The sequence below is a fragment of the Salmo trutta genome, chromosome 19 (genome assembly GCF_901001165.1).
Source record: "Salmo trutta chromosome 19, fSalTru1.1, whole genome shotgun sequence".
In the NCBI taxonomy this organism is placed as follows: Eukaryota; Metazoa; Chordata; class Actinopteri; order Salmoniformes; family Salmonidae; genus Salmo; species Salmo trutta.
The window spans coordinates 32740741-32761048 of NC_042975.1; the positions used below are offsets into that span (position 1 = coordinate 32740741).

Sequence of the window (20308 nt, forward strand, 5' to 3'; positions counted from 1 at the left end):
GGAATATTTTTATTCTGTAGAGGCTTCATTCATTTTCTTATTTTAGTATTGTGGAGTAACTACAATGTTGTTGATCCATCCTCAGTTTTCTCATATCACAACCTATTAAGCTCTTTAACTGTTTTAAATAACCATTGACTTCATGGTGAAATCCCTGAGCAGTTTCCGTCCTCTCTGGCAACTGAGTTAGGAAGGACGCCTGTAACTTTGTAGTGACTGGGTGAACTGATACACCATCCAACGCCTAATTAATAACTTCACCATACTCAAAGGGATATTCATTCAGCGTCTGTTTTTTTTTTTTTTTTTTACACATTTACCAATCAGGGCACTTATTTACGAGGCATTGAAAAACCTCCCTAGTCTTTGTGGTTGAATCTGTGCTTGAAATTCACTACTCAATTGAGGGACCTTACAGATAATTGTATGTGTGGGGTACAGAGATGTGGTAGTCATTCGAAAATCATGTTAATCACTATAATTGACACGGAATGAGTCCATGCAACTCAATATGCGCACATTTTTACTACTAAACGTATTTAGGCTTGCCATAACAAAGGGGTTGAATACTTATTGACTCAAGACATTTGCGCTTTTTCTTCTGTATTATTATTTGCAAAATAAAATTCTCACTATTATGACATTATTATGACATTTAATCAATTTTAAATGTATGCTGTAACAACAAAATGTGGAAAAAGTAAAGGGGTGTGAATACTTTCTGAAGGCACTGCAATTGGCTTAGCATTACTATTAAAATAGTAATCACTTATAGGAATGGGTAAATATTTGTTGCTAGCTATCCCATAAAGACATCACCGAAAACCACATATTTTCATCTCCTTCTGTGGTTTGGTCACTTCTTGTTCTTCAACGGACTCTGGCTGGCCTGAAGACTATGCAAAGTTTGGAAAAGTCTGCAGCGTTCGTCTCACAACGGAGTCTTCAACTGCAAGGGAGCATTGCGATTCCACTCTGTTGTGGACATCCCCATTTAAAGAAATTACTTCCTGCGCAACGTAACGGTGTGCCTATGGTTAATATGAACGAAGAATAAGTCTGAATCGGCTCCAAACTGCACAGACAAATAGAAAATTGAAGCTGCCTATTAGTCATAAAGCTGATCCCCTGGCTGTGACCCCACTCTCCTAACACACCTAACACATGTACAGGTTACCTACTTGTACATACAGTGAAACAGGACTATATACCGTAAGCACCCCCTAATTATTATTATAATCAAATCAAATTTTAATGGTCACATAAACACATTTTTACCAGATGTTATTGCAGGTGTAGCGAAATATCAATTGCTATTGGGGATCTTAATAAAACAAAAAAAAACGAAGCTTATGTGATAACACTATCACTGAGCACAGTTTTCTTCCATTATATAACATATCATAAACATGACATGATACTGTACATGGTTAAAGGGAACAACTCAAAGTGCTAATTTTCCTGTAGTGATGTGCTGTAGTTGTACAGCATATACTTTTTTTCGTTTAAGTATTCAATCAGCAATTCACAACACATGCTTCTGTTTGGAGGATCCTAGTGAATACCTTATCATTCTTATAATGATGGCATGATTTCTCATTGTTTTTGCTTGAGATCGGCATTTAGGAGGTCAAACACAGAGAGGTGGAGCTGCTTACATTGCTACACTATATGTAGGTTGGGGTAACTGTTGGACATGTCATGACATTCACAGATTTGCATTTCTCTAGTCTAATCCTAGGCGTAAATCAGATCACTAGAAGGGGTTTTAGCAATCCTCTCCAATGCCTATAAGACTAAGAGAGACAGGGCAGTGTGCATCATCCCCAACATCTACTGTGTAGGCAGAAGGCCTATTCTTCAACTGGAAGAATTTTTCAATTCTTCAACCCCTGAGTGAAATCTAAGTATGCCCTTGCCACTTCTTATTTTAAATGTATGTAGTTCTGTCCTTGAGCTGTTCTTGTCTATTAATGTTCTTGTCTATTAATATCATGTTTTATGTTTTGTGTGGAGCCCAGGAAGAGTAGCCGCTGCAGTAGCAACAGCTAATGGGGATCCTAATAAAACAAAAACAAAACTAAGCTTATGAGATAACACTTTTATCACTGAGCACTGTTTTCTGCCATGCCAGAAAAATCTGGTTACCATGGAGTAAAAAACCCATAAAAACAGCAGTGATGTTGAAGTGCAGTACTCTTCAAAACAACTAAATGATTAATAGTCAACATTTTGACAGACATCCTGAGTATGACACTTTCAGTGTTGAGTTGTGTGTGCTGGAGAAGCCACCGGCGTTATTTCCACCCAACATTTCAGATTTTATGGCCGGTGCGCTAGCTGAAAGAGATTACAGCAGGCAAACATGCGTAATTGCCAGTAATTTCAGACAGAATGATTCACAATGTTGCACGTCAGTAACCTTCCACGTTTTCATGTGTTGTTTAGAACATGTTTAGAGGGACCTTTGATGTATTCACACTGTATGTATGGTATGGGGCCCTGAGGTCTGTCTTGAGGGGCAAGTACCCATCAGGTTTGGTTTGAGTTCTCTCAATTCGCACATTGATGCTCAGATACAGCCCACACAAACCCACCTAACCACTAAATTTGACAAAATCACAGGATTTTGGACTGATCATTCTGAGTGTGTATGTGTGTCTCATATACTATGTGGCTCACTCTCTCTGTTCACCAGGGAGGAAAAAGTGACACAGAAGGCTAGAGGCCTGCCTGACTCAGAAAGGGAGGGGGATCCCTCAACAAATCTCTAATCTGGTCCAAGAGATGACACCATTGCCTGTGACAGACAGCATTAGTCAGTGACAGCTGACATCAAGAGATAGAGAGATCTGAAGGGAGATGTGGCCTGATAGGTTGATACATAGGAAGGAAATAGTTAATTGCCTTACTAACGGCACTCCACTGAACAGAGCACTACAGATCAATGTTGAGTTGCTGCCATCTGAATTCTTTAGTGCTAGAGGCCTCAGTCAACTCTGAAGTAAATTGATGTTATATTCAATAATCAATACAAATTTATGCATGGATACACTTCTCTTTATTCAGAGACACTCATCTAAAAGTAACTAAATGTCAATGCATGTATTATGCATATCACAGATATGGCTACATGTGCCAATGCCTTGAGCAGTGCTACAGTATAATAAACAGAATAGCAAGCATTAGGGTTACTAAATAACTATCATCAAAATGACAAAAATATTTTTGAGTTTACAGGTGAAAACATCCATCTATCTTAAGACATTAACAATTCCTCAGGAACTGTGGTGTGAGAAAATGGAAGTGCCTAGAATAACGAGGAGCCCTCCTTTTTGACTGCAGGCTTTTTATTGAGGTGAGAAAATTCCAGAGCGGACACCAAAAACATGCATTAACATACCACTGCAAAGCCAAGGTTAGCGAACCTGGACCTTACTCACTTATTACCCGTATAACTACCCCTTTGGGAATATACATCTATAACGTTTGGCACACAGACCTCTAATAACGAGCAGGTAACAACTAGTCATTATGTGAGCTTCTAGCAGGAGATTTACAAATCTCAGGTTCAGTGGCGTTGGGCAGGTTCCTCTCGCTTGAAAATGGTTATTCCGTCAAGGGTATGGTGAGGTAAGCAATAAAGGTCTGTGATTTATTCCCGGCGGCCGATAATTACTGGTGTCTTGTCACCTGTCAAAATGAATGGACTGGGAGAGTCCGAGGCTCTAGTCTCTCCATGCTCTCTCTACAACCGCAGCAGTAAATCTGATGTGCTCGTAAAGACATAAATCACATACAACTCTTGTGAGGAAGAGCGAGGCCTGTGACAACAATTTTGGACCCCCTTGTGGCCCCCCTAAATGTGGAGTATGAAATAATTTTTACATAACACATTTTTGCTATCGTTCTTTTTTTTACATCCGTTATTAGACAGTGGCAACGCGGAACACGAATGATTATGAACATGGTCTTTTGCCTGCTAATGCCTGCAATGCAGTGAAGAAAACGATATGACAACAATAACGTCTAATGTAACTGGCCCCTCTAACAGTACAACTGGCCCCAGCTTGGCCCCCCCAGTTGAAATGGTCTAGAACCGCCACTGAGCTCAAATCAAAGTAATGTGAAAAAAATGCTGCTTGCCACAGTCTGTATTCAGCTTTCTATATCTTTGTACATAGAGAAATCATGATTGAAGCTCTACATTGAATGAAATCAATGAAATTCAGATTCTCAATAAGTCTAGTATATTGATGTCATAAAAAAACTGTTACGCAAAAAGGAATTTTGCCACGCACCTCTGATCGATAGTTGTGATTGGTAAGAGCTGAAGCCCTGGCCTTGTAGTTGTTCTAACGGTTGGCCTCGCTCAGCCGTGATATGTACCAGAAAATTAACAGAGCAGGAAGGAAACAATGTTTCTCAACAACCTCCAGTTTACCATGAGGGCCTACCCTTTAGTTACCTGACCCAACACACACACTTGGCCAGGAGCCTTGGATAAAGGTCAGGCCAATCACCTTTCACTGTGTCCACCAAAGCAACCGACGCAAAGGTCAATCCTGTGTATGCAGGGATTTCCCAACTCCAAAACATTTACTCCACACAGTTCAAAATACTGTTGTTTTCTGTGATGAGGTGAAACTTTTAGAATGTGCTCTTTCCATCTGTACAGTTGACATTCAATCTGTTTTGTTCAGCTGACATCCAAACTGTTCTGTTCAGCTGACATCCAATCTGTCCTGTTCAGTTGACATCCAATCTGTTCTGTTGAGTTGACATCCAATCTGTGCTGTTCAGTTGACACCCAACCTGTTCTGTTCAGTTGACATCCAATCTGTTCTCTTCAGTTGTCATCCAATCTGTTCTGTTCAGTTGATATCTGACTCAGATAATCCACCTCATTTGGAACACAATCATCTGTACCTTATTCGGAGCATGGTAATCTGTATAACCCAATTTCACTAAGACACGAAACGGAATCTGAAACTTCCATCCAACCAGTTTGGACAAGACCTATCTTGATATCTTAAAAACCCCAAAAATGTAAAGCATTACCATGGAAAGGTTGAGTTGATGGCTCTAGCCCAGTCAGCCGAGCTAGCAGTGATTGCAGGTTCTAATTGTAAAATATTTGCCTTCATTTTTCCTTGGCTTTGAAGTCCAGGCCGTGCTCTGCTCCTGTCCTCAGGTGCTGCCCAGGCCTGATTTATGAGGATAGGGTTCCACAGGAGTCCCCCTAAATTATATGGCCCTTAAACCTAAAGATAGAGAGAAGGAGAAAGAGAGAGAGAGAGAAATGGGGGAGGGAATCGAAGGGAATCGCCACTCTGTAGACAGGTAATTACATGGACAAATCCCTCCTTCCCTCTCCCACATTGGTGAGATGAGGGGAAACGAACACAACACAGATTAGGCTGCTATTTGATAAACACACAATTTGTCATGGATGTCCTGCGACTAATTTTCATGGAACTCCCCCATTAAGATCAACATCAGAAAACTCCTCACTCTACCCCCGTACCATTCAATGCAACATGTGACTAGTAGGCCACAAAATAATAGGTATTTGAGGGGAAATAAATGTATTTGTGGATTTACATCGAAGCAAGCTTCATACATTGGAGCACACTCTTAGAGTCAAAGTGATTCATCAATGGCCTAGATACGGTATATACCAAAAATAATCAATAGGTGTATGTCAAGAAAAAGTCAATTGTCATGCCAAAAATGAGCACTTTGCTTTTGATTGTTATGTACTACAAGGATGTGGAACTGCTGAAACACTTAGAGATCCTGTAAGGTATGAGAGGGAGTGTCTGTGGAGGAGGAGGAGGAGGAGGAGGAGGAGGAGGTGACAGCGCCATTTGCCTGGAGGGTGCCCATAAACCAGGTAGAGAGAGAGAGCACCATTCCTCATGGGTGACTGTACCATGTGACTGGAGGAGGAGGGCTGGCTTTAAAAAGCAGGCAGGGCCGTCCCGCGGAGACATGGGTAATCACAGGGCACCAGGAGAGGAGGAGGAGACAAGGGCTGTCAGGACACAGCACCCAACAACGTCCCGACTGACAGCTCTGTGAAAGACGCCGCAATACACAGCACCCAACACCAACCTGACAGGCAGCCCCGCAGAACAAGCCACGGATTGACAGCAAAGGAGGTCCTGGCACCGCAACGGCAACTTTGCAAACACTCCAGCAACTACTAAGTAGTCAGTGGCTACAGAGCAACTACAACAACAACTTTCACCATAGCTCCACGGCCAGCCAGTGATGATGATCTGCAGAAACCTGGCAGGGTCAGAGGAGTTCTCTGAGGAGGAGCTGGAACTGCGCATGCTGGGTCAGGGGGAGGATGACGAAGGGAGCGACGGAAACCCCAAGGGCCCCTTCCAGGACAGTGAGGGCTCAGCCAGCAGCCCCCCCAGCGACGATCCTGAGGAGGGCCAGGCCAAGAAGCGCAGCCGCCCAGTCCGCTCCAAGGCCCGCCGTGTGGCTGCCAATGTCCGTGAGCGCAAACGCATCCTGGACTACAACCAGGCCTTCAACGCTCTACGTGTGGCTCTCAACCACGACCTTACCGGCAAGAGGCTCTCCAAGATTTCCACCCTGCAGAGGGCCATCAACCGCATCTCAGCCCTGTCTGTCTTCCTCAGCTCCAACCCCCCCAGTAAGCCCTGCTCCCACCGGGAGTGCCACAGGCCGGCTGGGGGGCCATTGGCGGTGGGAATGGTGAGGACGTCACAGCTGGACCCGCCCAGGGTGACAGTTGCTCCTCGCCAGGAGCCCCAAAGCTACATCTCCTGGCACCAGGCATCACTTCCCCACCAGATAGAGCCCCAGCAGGGCACCCATCCTCACAGGCTGCCAACAGAGACACACCTCTTCATGGACAGCATGGGCTCCTCGTGCCCACCCTCACCACACTACCCCTGCTACTCTGCCGAGGGCCAGTTGTACCCCTTACACGGACACTGTGGGAAAGGGAACCCCTTGGAGCAGCCGCCCAGCTCTATCAGGTACACCCAGGTGGACGAGGGGCTGGGGTACCAGACGGGGGTGTGGGCCTCCTGCGCTCAGGGCTACATGGACGCGTTTGTGGAGCCATCTCCAGCCTTGGGCCTCCCCTGGCAGGTGAGCTACCTCCAGGAGACAGCAGGCCCCCAGCACAACCTGTCCCTGCTCTGACACTAGGACCAGACACATTAGAGACTAGCTATCCACCACTATGACCCCTGAAGCCTGGAGAATAGACCAGCCAACTGTCCAAATGATCTCAGGGAAAAATAAGAAAAAGTGAGCTTCATGTGCTCTCACTGTTGCAATGAATTCAGTATTACAGTGCTACTCTCTAAAGTAGAGCAGAGTCACTGATTTAAATGTGTTATCTAACAATGTAAATATGATTGTCATATCTTGAATGCAATGGCAATGTACATTTCAGCATGTTTTAAACATGACCATTCAAACCTAGTTTTTTATTTCAAATTATAAAGCCAATTAATGTTATTCTAATAGATGGAAAACTTTCATCTGCTCAAAACACACCCTTCACTTGTCCAAAATGTTGAATGTCCGAACATATAGCCGCAATCCTCTTTACAAAACCAAAGAACAAACTTATTTGAGTTTTCTATATTGCATTATTGTACTCTTGTATATGGATGCTACAGTTTGTGTACTAAAGTTTTGAAACTTCTTAATAAAACGTTTTTTTTTAAATACGACTTACGAGTGAGTAGGTGTTCTGTCTCTGTCTTTGCAGAGAGTCTTTGCAGTTTGCATGAAGCTTGTGCGTGTATGTGTATGTGTGTGCTCGTGCACATGTTGATTATAGCCTTGAGGTCTGTACTCTATAGCCTCTATCTTCCCAGGGTCTCAGCTGACAAGGGTCCCTCTCCTAGATGAGAAATGGGTTTGCTTGCCCATTCTTGACATATTTCCAGGAAAAGAGAAGCCAAGGTTCTGTTTACATGCCAAAATAAAAGCCTGAACCAATAGGCAGTGGTGCAACACCACCTCTTCTGTTCACATTGTGGAATCATTGAGGAATGCTGGGACTAACAAATGTGTGATTTTCTTTGTTTTTTGGTGTGTGCATGTGGGTATGTATGTGTGCATCAGTGGAGACTTCTCAAAAGAGGAAGGGGAGGATCATCCTCCTCAGTGAATTTCATAACAATAAAAATAGTGAAACGTTAAAAAAGTGATCCTTTGTAGATTAAGCTATACTAAATATATTAATGTCACCAAATAATTGATTAAAACACTGTTTTGGAATGAAGGCCTTCAGTAGCCTCGGCAGCACTCTGTAGCGTAACACCTTAGGGTAGCCGAAAGACAGCTAACGTCTGTCCTCCTCTGGGTATGTTGACTTCAATACAAAACCTAGGAGGCTCATGGTTCTCACGCTCTTCGATAGACTTACACAGTAATTATGACAACTTCTGGAGGACATCCTCCAACTTATCTGAGCTCTTGCAGCATGAACTGACATGTTGTCCACCCAATCAAAGGATCAGATAATGAATATAGTACTGAAAGCATAAGCTACATCTAGCTAGCAGAGCAGTGAATAAAATGGGGTGAATAGTTGACTAAAAGAGAAAGACAATAGTTGATCAGTTTTGAACAAATTTGTTTCTTCCTAAATGAAGGAGAAGCAAGAAAGAGAGCGTTACGTTTTTTAAAAAACTTTCCCAAATGCAGCCTACTCAAACACACGGCACAAACAGAGAGGGATGCTATGTTAGCAAGCTGGCTATGGCTATCCAACACTGGAACTCTTCCAAGTCAAGGTAAGCTTTTGGTTTTATTAATTTATTGCCACCGGGGCCCGCCAGTTTAACCACTAAACTGCTTCTGCAGCTAGCTAGATTAGCCTACTCAAACACCTGGCTGAAATAGAGATGGATGCTATGTTAGCTAGCTGGCTATGGCTAACTAACACTGGAACTCTTCCAAGTCAATGTAACCTTTTGGTTTTATAAATGTATTGCCATTACACTAGGCCCTGGTGTAATTGCTAAACTGCTTTGATTGTAGCGGGTTTACTAACGCGTTAGTTCTAGTAGTTCTAGTTGACTATGACGTGACAATGAGGTAGGCTGTGTGTAGCGGTTATGATGATATGAAGGTTTGGCTAGGAAAGGTTTTTTCTCCTGGTCACAGACAGACTGACGTCCACAAGTGAAGGGAAAAGGTGAGAGGAGGAGAGCACTTATATAGTTGCGAGAAGGAATTATACATACAACGAGCAAAGCGATCATGCTGTTTTTATGTGGCTGCTATGAAAGTGAACTGTTTGCATGTGATCAGGGGTGTATACGTTCCTCCGATTCTGTTGAAAAACGTTTCTTAAACGGAAGCAAACAGAACAAAACATACCTCAATTTGTCCAATAGAAACTCTCATTTGGAACTGTTGGACTAATGATTACACCCTAGATCAGCTAGATGCAGGCAAGAGTGTGCACGGCGGTATTGAATGTGTCACTGACTGCCACTTTGTTTACTCAAAATTCTCTCGACCTGTGCACCTAAACTTACATTCATAGGCTAGGTTGTAGCAATCTCAGGATGGGTACAGGGAACATAATCGTCCCTCATCTTAAACGGCACCGACCGCCACTGGTGTTCATGTGCATTGCATAAGGATGAGCTAGTGTCAATGAGCATGCCTATGTTTGTACCTACACTTCCACATAAACTTAGATCAAATAATCAAATACAACAACTATGCAATACTACACAGTGGTCCACTCCACAGTACCTACTACCTATAAGACAAAAGACCAACAGCCCCAGAAGACGTGGTGGAGTGAAGTCTAACATCTCCCCACCCCATCCTACCATCCAACCTGCACCTGTACTCACAACAGCTACCTACTCCCCTGTGTGGGTGTTTGAACGGTTGTGTGAGAACACCGTTTGAACACCATGGAGGTCTGCCAGGATGGGCCTTGGGCTGACACTGAAAGGAGCTGGCCTGAGGAGAGCTACTGTACAATACACTCAGTGTAGAGCCTGTAAGTGTGTGCCCGTATGTGTGCATGTGTGTGGTGGTTGTGTGTGTGTGTCTGTTGAAGGGTGGAGAGTGGATAGAGATGTATAGAAGAGAAAGAGGCGGATGAGAATGAGAGGGAGACATAATTTCAGTCTTTTGCTCCTTCATTCCCAGACGTGAATCACTGGAAAACCTTGACTCACCAAATCTCATCATAGACACATTCGACTGACAGATTGTGGTGACGGAATGTCTTCACACCTACTGTGGCAAAAAGCCAAGCCAACCCTGCCTAGCTGTTTGCATGCTCGTCTATGTAGGTCACCTGTATATAATTGTGTGAAAGTGTGTCTGTCCACTGTCCACCATGTGCAAAATACTAGTCAATCTCAACCTGATATCATGTAAGGGTATTAATGGTGCAGTTTGCGGTGGACCATGGACACACTTTCACCCAACTATTAAACCACTTTATATACCACCCAAGTATATATCACTTTATATATCACCCAAGTATATACCACAGTATACACTGGGTGGTTCGAGCCCTAAATTCTGATTGGCTGACAGCCATGGTATATCAGACCATATACCATGGGTATGACAAAATATTTATTTTTACAGCTCTAATTACATTGGTAACCAGTTTATAATAGCAATAAGGCACCTCGGGGGTTTGTGATATATAGCTAATATACCACATCCAGGTGAAAACTATGATCACTTATTGATGTCACTTGTTAAATCTACTTCAATCAGTGTAGATGAAGGGGAGAGACAGGTTAAAGAAGGATTTTTGAGCCTTGAGACATTGATTGTGTATGTGTGCCATTCAGAGGGTGAATAGGCAAGACAAAATATTTAAGTGTCTTTGAACAGAGTATTGTAGTACACTCTTAGAAAAAAGGGTTCCTTGGCTGTTCCCATAGGAGAACCATTTATGGTTCCATGTAGAACCCTTTTTGGTTCCAGGTAGAACTCCTTTGGGTTCCATGTAGAATACGCCGTGTAAAGGGTTCTACATGGAACTCAAAAGGGTTCTACCTGGAACCAAAAAAGTTTATTCAAAGGATTCTCCTATGGAGACTGCCGAGTCGAAGAACCCTTTTCGCTTCTAGAAAGCACTTTTTTTCTAAGAGTGTTGGTGCCAGGCACACAGGTTTGTGTCAAGAACTGCAACGCTGTTGGGTTTTTCCACGCTCAACAGTTTCTCTTGCGTTTCAAGAATGGGTGGTGGACCAAAGGACAACTGTGGGAAGCATAGGAGTCAACATGGGCCAGCGTCCCTGTGGAACTCTTTTGACACCTTGTAGAGTCCATCCCGCAACGAACTGAGGCTGTTCTGAGGGCCCAAACTTTGTCATCAAGGCAAAGGGTGGCTACTTTGAAGAATCTCATATATAAAATATATTTTGATTTGTTTAACACTTTTTTGGTTACTACATGATTCCATATGTGCTATTTCATAGTTTTGATATCTTCACTACTACTCTACAATATAGAAAATAGTACAAATAAAGAAAAACCCTTCAATGACTAGGTGTGTCCAAACTGGTACTGTATATATATATATATATATATCACGTATATGATGGGAGTCAGGAAGCAGGTGAGTTTAATAATGAAAAATGCAAAGAAACAAAACATGAGATGCGTACAGAACATGAATGGAAACACTGCTTGATGACTTAGGCTATAGAGGGCTAAATAAAGGGAGAGTAATTAATGTGATAATGAAGTCCAGGTGTGCTTAAAGATGGGGAGCAGGTGTGCGTAACGAGATAGGGCCGGCACGTGGCTCCAGCTGGCTGCAGGACGACGCCAGCCAGGGGGACGGCCCCAAGGGCAAGGATCGGGCCGGTCTGGACGGCGGAGATGTAAACCTCGGATGATGTTGGGGTCCAAGATGTCGGCCACCAGGACCCAACATCGCTCCTCTGGGCCGTACCCATCTCAGTCCACCAGGTACTGGAGCCGACCCCCACAACGTCGGGAGTCCAGGAGGGACCTGACGGCATAGGCAGGAGTCCCATCCAGGGGGGGGACGACACCAGCCAGGGAACCAGGAATCACCGGCCTGAGGGAGACATGAAAAGAGGGTGATATCCGATAGTTGGTATCCGGTAGTTGCTGGTAGTTGCTGGTGATCGCATCTGGCTCCCCACCAGGAACCATCTCCCCTGTAACTGGGGGACAGTTACAGGGGAGATGAGATGGGATGAATGAGTAAATTGGAAGCTGGGGATGATTAGGTGGCCATGATGGTATGAAGGCCAGATTGGGAATTTAGCTAGGACACCCGAATTAACACTACTCTTACGATAAGTGCCATGGGATCTTTAGTGACCACAGAGAGTCAGGACACCCGTTTAATGTCCCATCCGAAAGACAGCACCCTACACAGGGTAATGTTCCCACTACACTGGGGCATTGGGATATACAGTATATATATTATATAAATAAATAATTAAAGAGTGCCTCCTGCTGGCCATCCAACACAACTTCCAGCAGCATCTGGTCTCCTATCCAGGGACAACCCTGCTTAGCTTCACCATAGAAAATTCAGAGTATATGTAAGTGTGCTTGGCGAATAAAGTTGATGCTGATTCTAAAGTTACCTTGATAACTAATTGATCCTGCTTTGTAGTATACCTCTAAGGCATACTAATAGAAGATTCAGCTGTATTGGTTGTTTGTATTGGTATGGTAACTAGAGGGCAGCTTCCATTCAGTTTGATTTCAACAGAGACTTGTTAAAGAGATTTTCCATTATTCTTTCATATACATTTTTTGCCAGTAGTTCTGAAAGTAACGCTCACAAGCCAAAAGTGGCCCCTAAAAATGGAATACTACATCACCTATATGCACATATGTGCACCACATCATTGCTCTCTCTCGCTCTGCTGTGTCTGCATCTTGCTAGCTGTCGCTCAAATGTCAAGGGGCTGAAGCTCATTGCAGGCCCAAGTGAAGGAAAATGGCGCCGTGCATCTTCCAGCAAACGTTTCTTTCAAAGTTGCTTTCAAACTAGGGATTTCATGCCTAATAAGCAGTTTCTGCCTATCGTCATACTGCACTGTTTTCGGTGTTATTGTGTAGCTACATTTTCTAGCTAGCTACTACCTAGCCAGTCAGCCCAGAGAGCATTGCATTGTGGGTTTTGTCCTCAACTTGAGCTGCAACAGATTTCCACAACAATTTTCACGTTGCTACCAACCTTGTTATAACAAAAAATGAAACATTTGTCTGTTAATCATAGGAATTAATGGTTTGCGTGGATTATCGCTTTAAGTTAAGACTTTTGCTTCCTTTTCAATCTATGCAAATTGAAGCTTAAGTTTCATGGCATTGTAGTGAATTCAGGGGGTAACCTGACTGGGATTTGAACCCAGGTCCCTGCGACTTTCAAGCCATTAGACTGCTGAAAAATTCATAAAAATCGCCACCGGACAATTTACATTAACCCCCCCCCCCTGTACACTGCTGCTACTCGCTGTTTGTTTTCTATGCATAGTCACTTACAGATTACCTCAACTAGCCTGTACCCCTGCACACTGACTCAGTACCGGTGCCCCCTGTATATAGCCTCGTTTTTGTTATTCTTATTGTGTTACTTTTTATTATTACTTTTTATTTTAGCCTACTTGGTAAATATTTTCTTCTTGAACTGCGCTGTTGGTTAAGGGCTTGTAAGTAAGCATTTCACGGTAAAGTCTACACTTGTTGTATTCGGTGCATGTGGCAAATAAAGTTTGATGTGATGTTGTGTGGACTAAAACATCACAAAGCATGATCAAATTAATTAGCCAGCTACAATTATTTTGAGAAACATTGAGCTGTAGTTTGGCTGATTTACCTTTTTATGAGCAGCCAGCTATACTGTAAGTCTGTAACGATTCTCTGGAAGAGGGGACCAAGGTGCAGCGTGGTGAGTGTTCATATTGAATTTTAATAATACAAAACACTTGACCATAAGACACAAACGACCGCCAACAGTTCTGTCGGTGCAAACCACACAACAGAAACAACTACCCACAAAACCCCAAAGGAAAACAGGCTGCCTAAGTATGATTCCTAATCAGAGACAACGATAGACAGCTGCCTCTGATTAGAACCCTACTCGGCCCAAAACAAAGAAATACAAAAACATAGAAAAAGGAACATAGAACGCCCACCCAATGTAACACCCTGGCCTAACCAAAATAAAGAACAAAAACCCCTCTATGGCCAGGGCGTTACAAAGTCTTTCTAAACTCAGAATGAAAGTTACCTGGCCAGCGCATCATGCTTCGTGATGTTATGTTAGCTAACTATCCCCAGTTAGATAATGTTTTTTCACTTATTGCATCTGCATGCTTGTTGCGTTCTCCCAGGTTTCCATTAGTTACCCACAGCCACAAAGTAAAAATTGTTTATATTGTAAAAATTCATGAAACAAAAATGTTCTTTTTGATATTAATTTAAGGTTATGGTTTAGGCATAAGGTTAGCAGTGTGGTTAATGTTAATGTTAGCGCTTTATGACTTTGTAGTTGTGGAAACTAGTGATGACTGTTCTCCCTGGTGCCCTCGTTTGATCGTGAGCAGGCTGCTCGTTCTAAATAGTATAATCTAATGTGTTCAAAACAGTGGCAGCATGTGCAGCAGTGGTCATTCAGTTTTTGACATGAAAAAGTGAAATAGGTGTATTTATGCTGCTGTTCAAATGCACAGATCACTTTACATATCTTCTCAAAGAAACTACTGGTCATTTGAAAACTTGGCATCATATTTCTGTCATGCTGATTTGTTGACAACTTCAACCACCTCACGCCCTGGATATTCAGACAATCAGTGGCTGCCGCTGCCTAGACTTCATCCAGAAAGAGCATAATCTCCAAGGCCAGGCTTCTCATGTTGTGACTAACCAGAGATTTTACCTCAATACCTAAACACGTAAACCCATCAGCGATGTATCTGTCAGACAACACCGCCTCCATGACGTCCGCCGCTACCGACCTGACGGAAAGAAAAGAAAACAAGATACCCGTGTGAGAGAAACGATGCCAAAACACTGAGCAGTGTGTTTAGCGTGTGTGTGTAAGATGCAGAAATGAGTCACCTGCCTGGACCGCCTTTCCAGTAAAAGGAGACAAGAGGACTGACTTCACACCTTAAACCCACCCCCACAACTAGGGCAATTCAGGTCAGACACACACACACACACACACACACACACACACACACACACACACACACACACACACACACACACACACACACACACACACACACACACACACACACACACACACACAAGCATTCTCTCTCTAGCACACACGGCGGGCACACATACACGCACACACACAGGCCTTCATATTCACAGTAGTACAGACACCCATGGCACTATGACATCACCAAACACAGAGTAAGGTAGCTTCAGGGCATCTGACACCCTTAGCTTGTTCCCAAGACATGTATAAACAAACTGATAGCTGCTTACTTTCCTACCTTCTCACTCACAGCACCCAATTACTACCAGTAACTATGACAGTTAAATTATATGACAAACCTTTTCACTTCAGATTATTTTGTCACGTTCTCATGAAGATTCCAATGGGCAGTTTCACTGAGGAACACTAGGTGGTGCAATAGGGCAGTAGTGTTCAATGGAATATGGATGCATTATACCTGAAGTGTTCTCAGGTAGAGAACGAGTGCATTCTACATTTTTTGCGATTACATGTGATAACCAACTGATGGCAGCACCACACTAAGTTCGTACTTCATTCCATTCACACATTTAGCCTAAATCATGTGATTGATGGGATATAATTTCAGTGGTTATAATTGTTCTTACAGTGTCAGTTGTAATATATATGGAAAAGGTGAAGTGGGGAGCATGGATTAACCGGGGGTTAACTTGGTGCATTCAGGCATGGAGAATGTTTCTAACTACATTTCAAAGGAGCAGATTCACTTGTAGGTGACTAGGTAAGCATGCCTCGGTCTTGGCCTATACTCCAACATTCTAATGGTGTTCCAAGTATTTTCTTTAGACTGCACATTTCAGAAGATTGCTATATCATATCAACAAGGTTCCTGACACGTTTAAACACTTTCCTGGACGTGGTGAGATCTGATCATCTGTGCATTGTGAATGCAATAAAGACGTTCTGCAACGTGCCCACTGTCTCAGACCTGTCTTCCATTTCCTCTGACCTAACTTTCACCAGTCTCGTATACACCATCACCCCTCTGATGGATGAGACAGTAGGTTGTGGTGCTACTCTGGAGGTAGGAGGGGGAAGAAGAAATATAGGCCTACTGTAACAGAGACTTCCTCCCTCTCCTTCCCTGTCTCTCAGACAGTCTCCCCTCCCTCTCTCCTGGACCCTGACAGGCAGCTGACAGACAGGAGAGAGCTCATTTTTCAGTGCATCCTTCAGCTCAGACATCAAGAGTACAGATCCAAGGCCATCAACTCCACTATTACTCCAGGCATAAGAAGCCACATGTGGGTGGGGAGCCAACCTTACTATACTTCTCCACAAAAAGAAGTATGTGTATCTGTATGTATGTATGCATGTATGTGTGTGTGTGTGTGTGTGTAACGTGTGTGTATGTGTGTGTGTGTGTGTGTGTGTGTGTGTGTGTGTGTGTGTGTGTGTGTGTGTGTGTGTGTGTGTGTGTGTGTGTGTGTGTGTGTGTGTGTGTGTGTGTGTGTGTGTGTGTGTGTGTGTGTGTGTTTGTGTGTGTGTTACGCTACACAGTGGGAAGGGCATTCTCCAACGACATGCCAACCTGTCCTAACCATTTATCAATCTGTGTGTTCTCCTCTGGACACTCCCCTCATGTCATCATACATACATCACTATAGACAGCCCGTCAATAGCATGATACTCTAGGGGACGTGATACCAGTTTGCTTCAGCTCGGAGGGCAGCAGTAGGACATTACATTTCTAGGTCATAACCTGACCGCAACATCAACATGTCGGGTACGGGGACCTGGGAAGAAGTTGAGTGACACATCTCCCAAGGCACCATGGTTACACTGCTTGGCTAGTAGAACAAAGCCACAGATATTGAGCCGCCCACCCTCCCTGGTTTTATCCTATACTCTGAGAGGAAGATTGCAGTCCTGTTCTGAGTTTGCAGTGTGCTGGTGGCTGTGTTAAGGTGATATCTTTGGCTTGCCTCTCTCTAGCCCCGTTTATACCTGGTGCTAACATGGGTCCTTTATCCTGATCTAGTCTACATTCTGAAATGTGTCTACACATGGTATTAAAATGTGTCTTTTATGGGCCTCCCGAGTGGCGCAGCGGTCTAAGGCACTGAACGGTACTCCCATAGGGCAGTGCATAATTGGCCCAGCGTTGTCCGGGTTAGGGGAGGGCATGGCCGGGGGGGCTTTACTCGGCTCATCGCGCTCTAGAGACTACTTGTGGCGGGCCGGGCGGCTGCAGGCTGACTTCGGTTGAACGGTGTTCTCCAACACATTGGTGCTTCCGGGTTAAGTGGGTGGGTGTTAAGAAGCGGTTTTTGCGGTTCATGTTTCGGAGGACGCAAGACTCGACCTTTGCCTCTCCTGAGCAAGTTGCAGCGATGAGACAATATTGAAATTGTGGTAAAAAATAACAAAATTCAATAAATAATATGTCTGTTATCCATCCACTGTTTCTGCATTGTAACCATATTTCCTGGTCCCTTCCTTTATGCTAATTATATCACAGATATGTTTCCAAAATAATATTTATTTATTTATTGGAAGACACATATTGATGTAATCAGTCAATTGTGCCACATGTCAATGACTTTATAGGGCGGAATAAGTAAGGGATAATCAACGAGGGGCTATGCGTTCTATGGAAAATAATGAATGACATGTAAGGTGTGAATGACATGTAACCTCCTATAGAGTTGCATTATTTTCAAGAGAACGCAGAGAGCTCCGAGTTGATTACCCCTGTATTACATTCCCCTGTTATACGTACCATGGCTATAATTTAACACATTTGCTGCTAGAAATGTGTTCATTTGCAGGTAGAAATGTGTTCAAAATCCACTGAAGTAGCTACAAATTTAGTAGATAGCTACAGTAGTTGCCTTGGTAACAAACCTACTTGCTAGTTTAGCTAACCAAACCATCAGTCCTAGCTTGCTATTATGAAAATCGAATTCAACAGTGCCAATAATGTTTTCAATTCAACTTTTGCTCTCAAAAGCAGCTCAAACATAGAATATGTAAGAATGAACTATAACCATTGAATTCTACCATGCTGATATACCGTGAGTTATAGGGAAACAATGCACGCTCTAGAATGCCCTTCAAAGAAATCAGAAACTAGTATTCAATAATGCCATGGTATAATGATGATTTAAATGGCTTCTCTGTCCAGATCGGTCAACACTTGTAAGATATACAGACACAATGTGTGTCTGACTACCTCCGGAGTTGGGCAGGATGATCTGATCACAATCGGATCACAATATGTCTTTTTGATTGTCTACACCTGTCTAAAAATGTGGGCACAATCAGAATGTGGACAAGATCAGGACAAAAGACGAAAGTTAGAACCAGGTATAAACAGGGCTTCTATGACTGTTCTGAATGTGTGATTGGTCACAGCAGGGCTCCTGCTAGCAGTGTTTAAACCAATACTAAAGCATGCTGGGCCAGTGTGTGTCATCTCAGCAAACCAGGGTCCAAACAATAATTTGTTTTCTTTCAAATACTTTAGCTGCACTTAATTAATCATGCTTGGCACAAGGGAACTAATGGAACAGACCCAAAAGTGCAAACCCCGCACATCTGGCACTCCAGGCAAGCTGAATAATACGCACAAATGTATTTTAAAGACAGCAAAATTGTAACGGCTGTCGTATAGAGGGGACCAAGGCGCACCGTGTTGAGTGCTCATAATTACGTTTATTTAAACTCAGAACACTAAAGAAAATAAACAGAAAACTAACAGCTAACAGTTCTGTCAGGTACTGAAGTCTACACAGAACACAACTAAACAGAATACAACTGCCCACAAACACAGGTGAAAAAAAACCGACTTAAGTATGATCTCCAATTAGAGACAACGAGGACCATCTGCCTCCAATTGGAGATCATCCCAAAAAACAACAACATAGAAATAGAAACCTAGAACTTAAACATAGAAATACAAAACATAGAAAAACACAAAACCCCCCCTGTCACGCCCTGACCTACTCTACCATAGAAAATAACATCTTACTATGGTCAGGACGTGACAAAAATACTATTTGAACCCAGGTCTGCATCTCAGTCCTGATACGTTTTTAACATGGTCAACAATCGTTCCCTACTGTTTTTCTCTCATCTCGATCACTTGATATTTACTTTGATTATGACTCATTATCAGGTGACTCAGTCCAATGACTCAGTTTTATTTTGATTCCATTTGAAAAACCCTGCCATTATTCACTGGCAGTAGTTAGTGCTTAAATATGCTGCAGAAGAAAATAATAAGGAAATGGCAAAATGAACAAACAGAAAATACTTAATTCGTCATTACAGTTACGTGTCTCTACATCAAGGTATTGTTGGATCTTCCCTTGTGGATGTCTTAATAGCTATGTATTTTTGTCATTGGTGGTGGGGTGCTATGCTATTAGGTCCTCATTCTTTTCCCCTTCTTTCCTCTCTGGGAATTAGAGGCCTTGAGCTCACCTATCGATCGCTCGTCAAAACTGCTCCGAGGACAGTCTGTTCCAATTAAACACACATCACAAGTGTTGTGGAGAAAATCGGATAAAAACACTGTCTGGAAAAACATCTAGGGCATCCTTCAAATGTCAGCCTCCAGACGAGCCCTCAGAGAGCCTTGCTCTTCAGATCTCTGTTTAGAACTTTCTTACTGAAAGATACCAACCAACAACGTTACCACGGCTAAAACACAAATATTAAACAGATTTCAAAATATAGTGGTGCTACATTAAAAAGACAGACATTTAATTGTGAATATATTACTATAAGGAGATCTACAGTATGTGCTGTAGATAAATACCGGTAGGTCTCTTATCTTTCATCAGATGAGGACAAAAGGCTATATCTATGAAAGGAAGAATTACATCAATCTATACTTTGTGGAGTTTTATGCTCCTCTCTGAAGCAAATGATCAGATGTTTCTATACTTCATACCTTTGCTATTGACAGCTCCGCTGCCATAGAATTATCCTGAAAACAATCCACAAGATGCCTCCCTCTGCCACTGCCTCCCACTCTGAGGAAGATGAACTCCCATAACCTCTGAGCGCTTAAAGTGGAGGCAGAGACATAGACACTGCAGT

General features: G+C 43.0%; 1 protein-coding gene across 1 annotated transcript; it reads left to right on the forward strand.

Annotated features, from left to right (window-relative positions):
- The first annotated feature begins 6075 nt into the window (after positions 1-6075).
- LOC115153737 (class A basic helix-loop-helix protein 9-like) lies at positions 6076-7191 on the forward strand. The gene has a single exon (XM_029699325.1). The coding sequence runs from the start codon at positions 6277-6279 to the stop codon at positions 7189-7191; it is 915 nt and encodes a 304-aa protein (XP_029555185.1). The 5' UTR covers positions 6076-6276.
- Positions 7192-20308: the final 13117 nt, after the last annotated feature.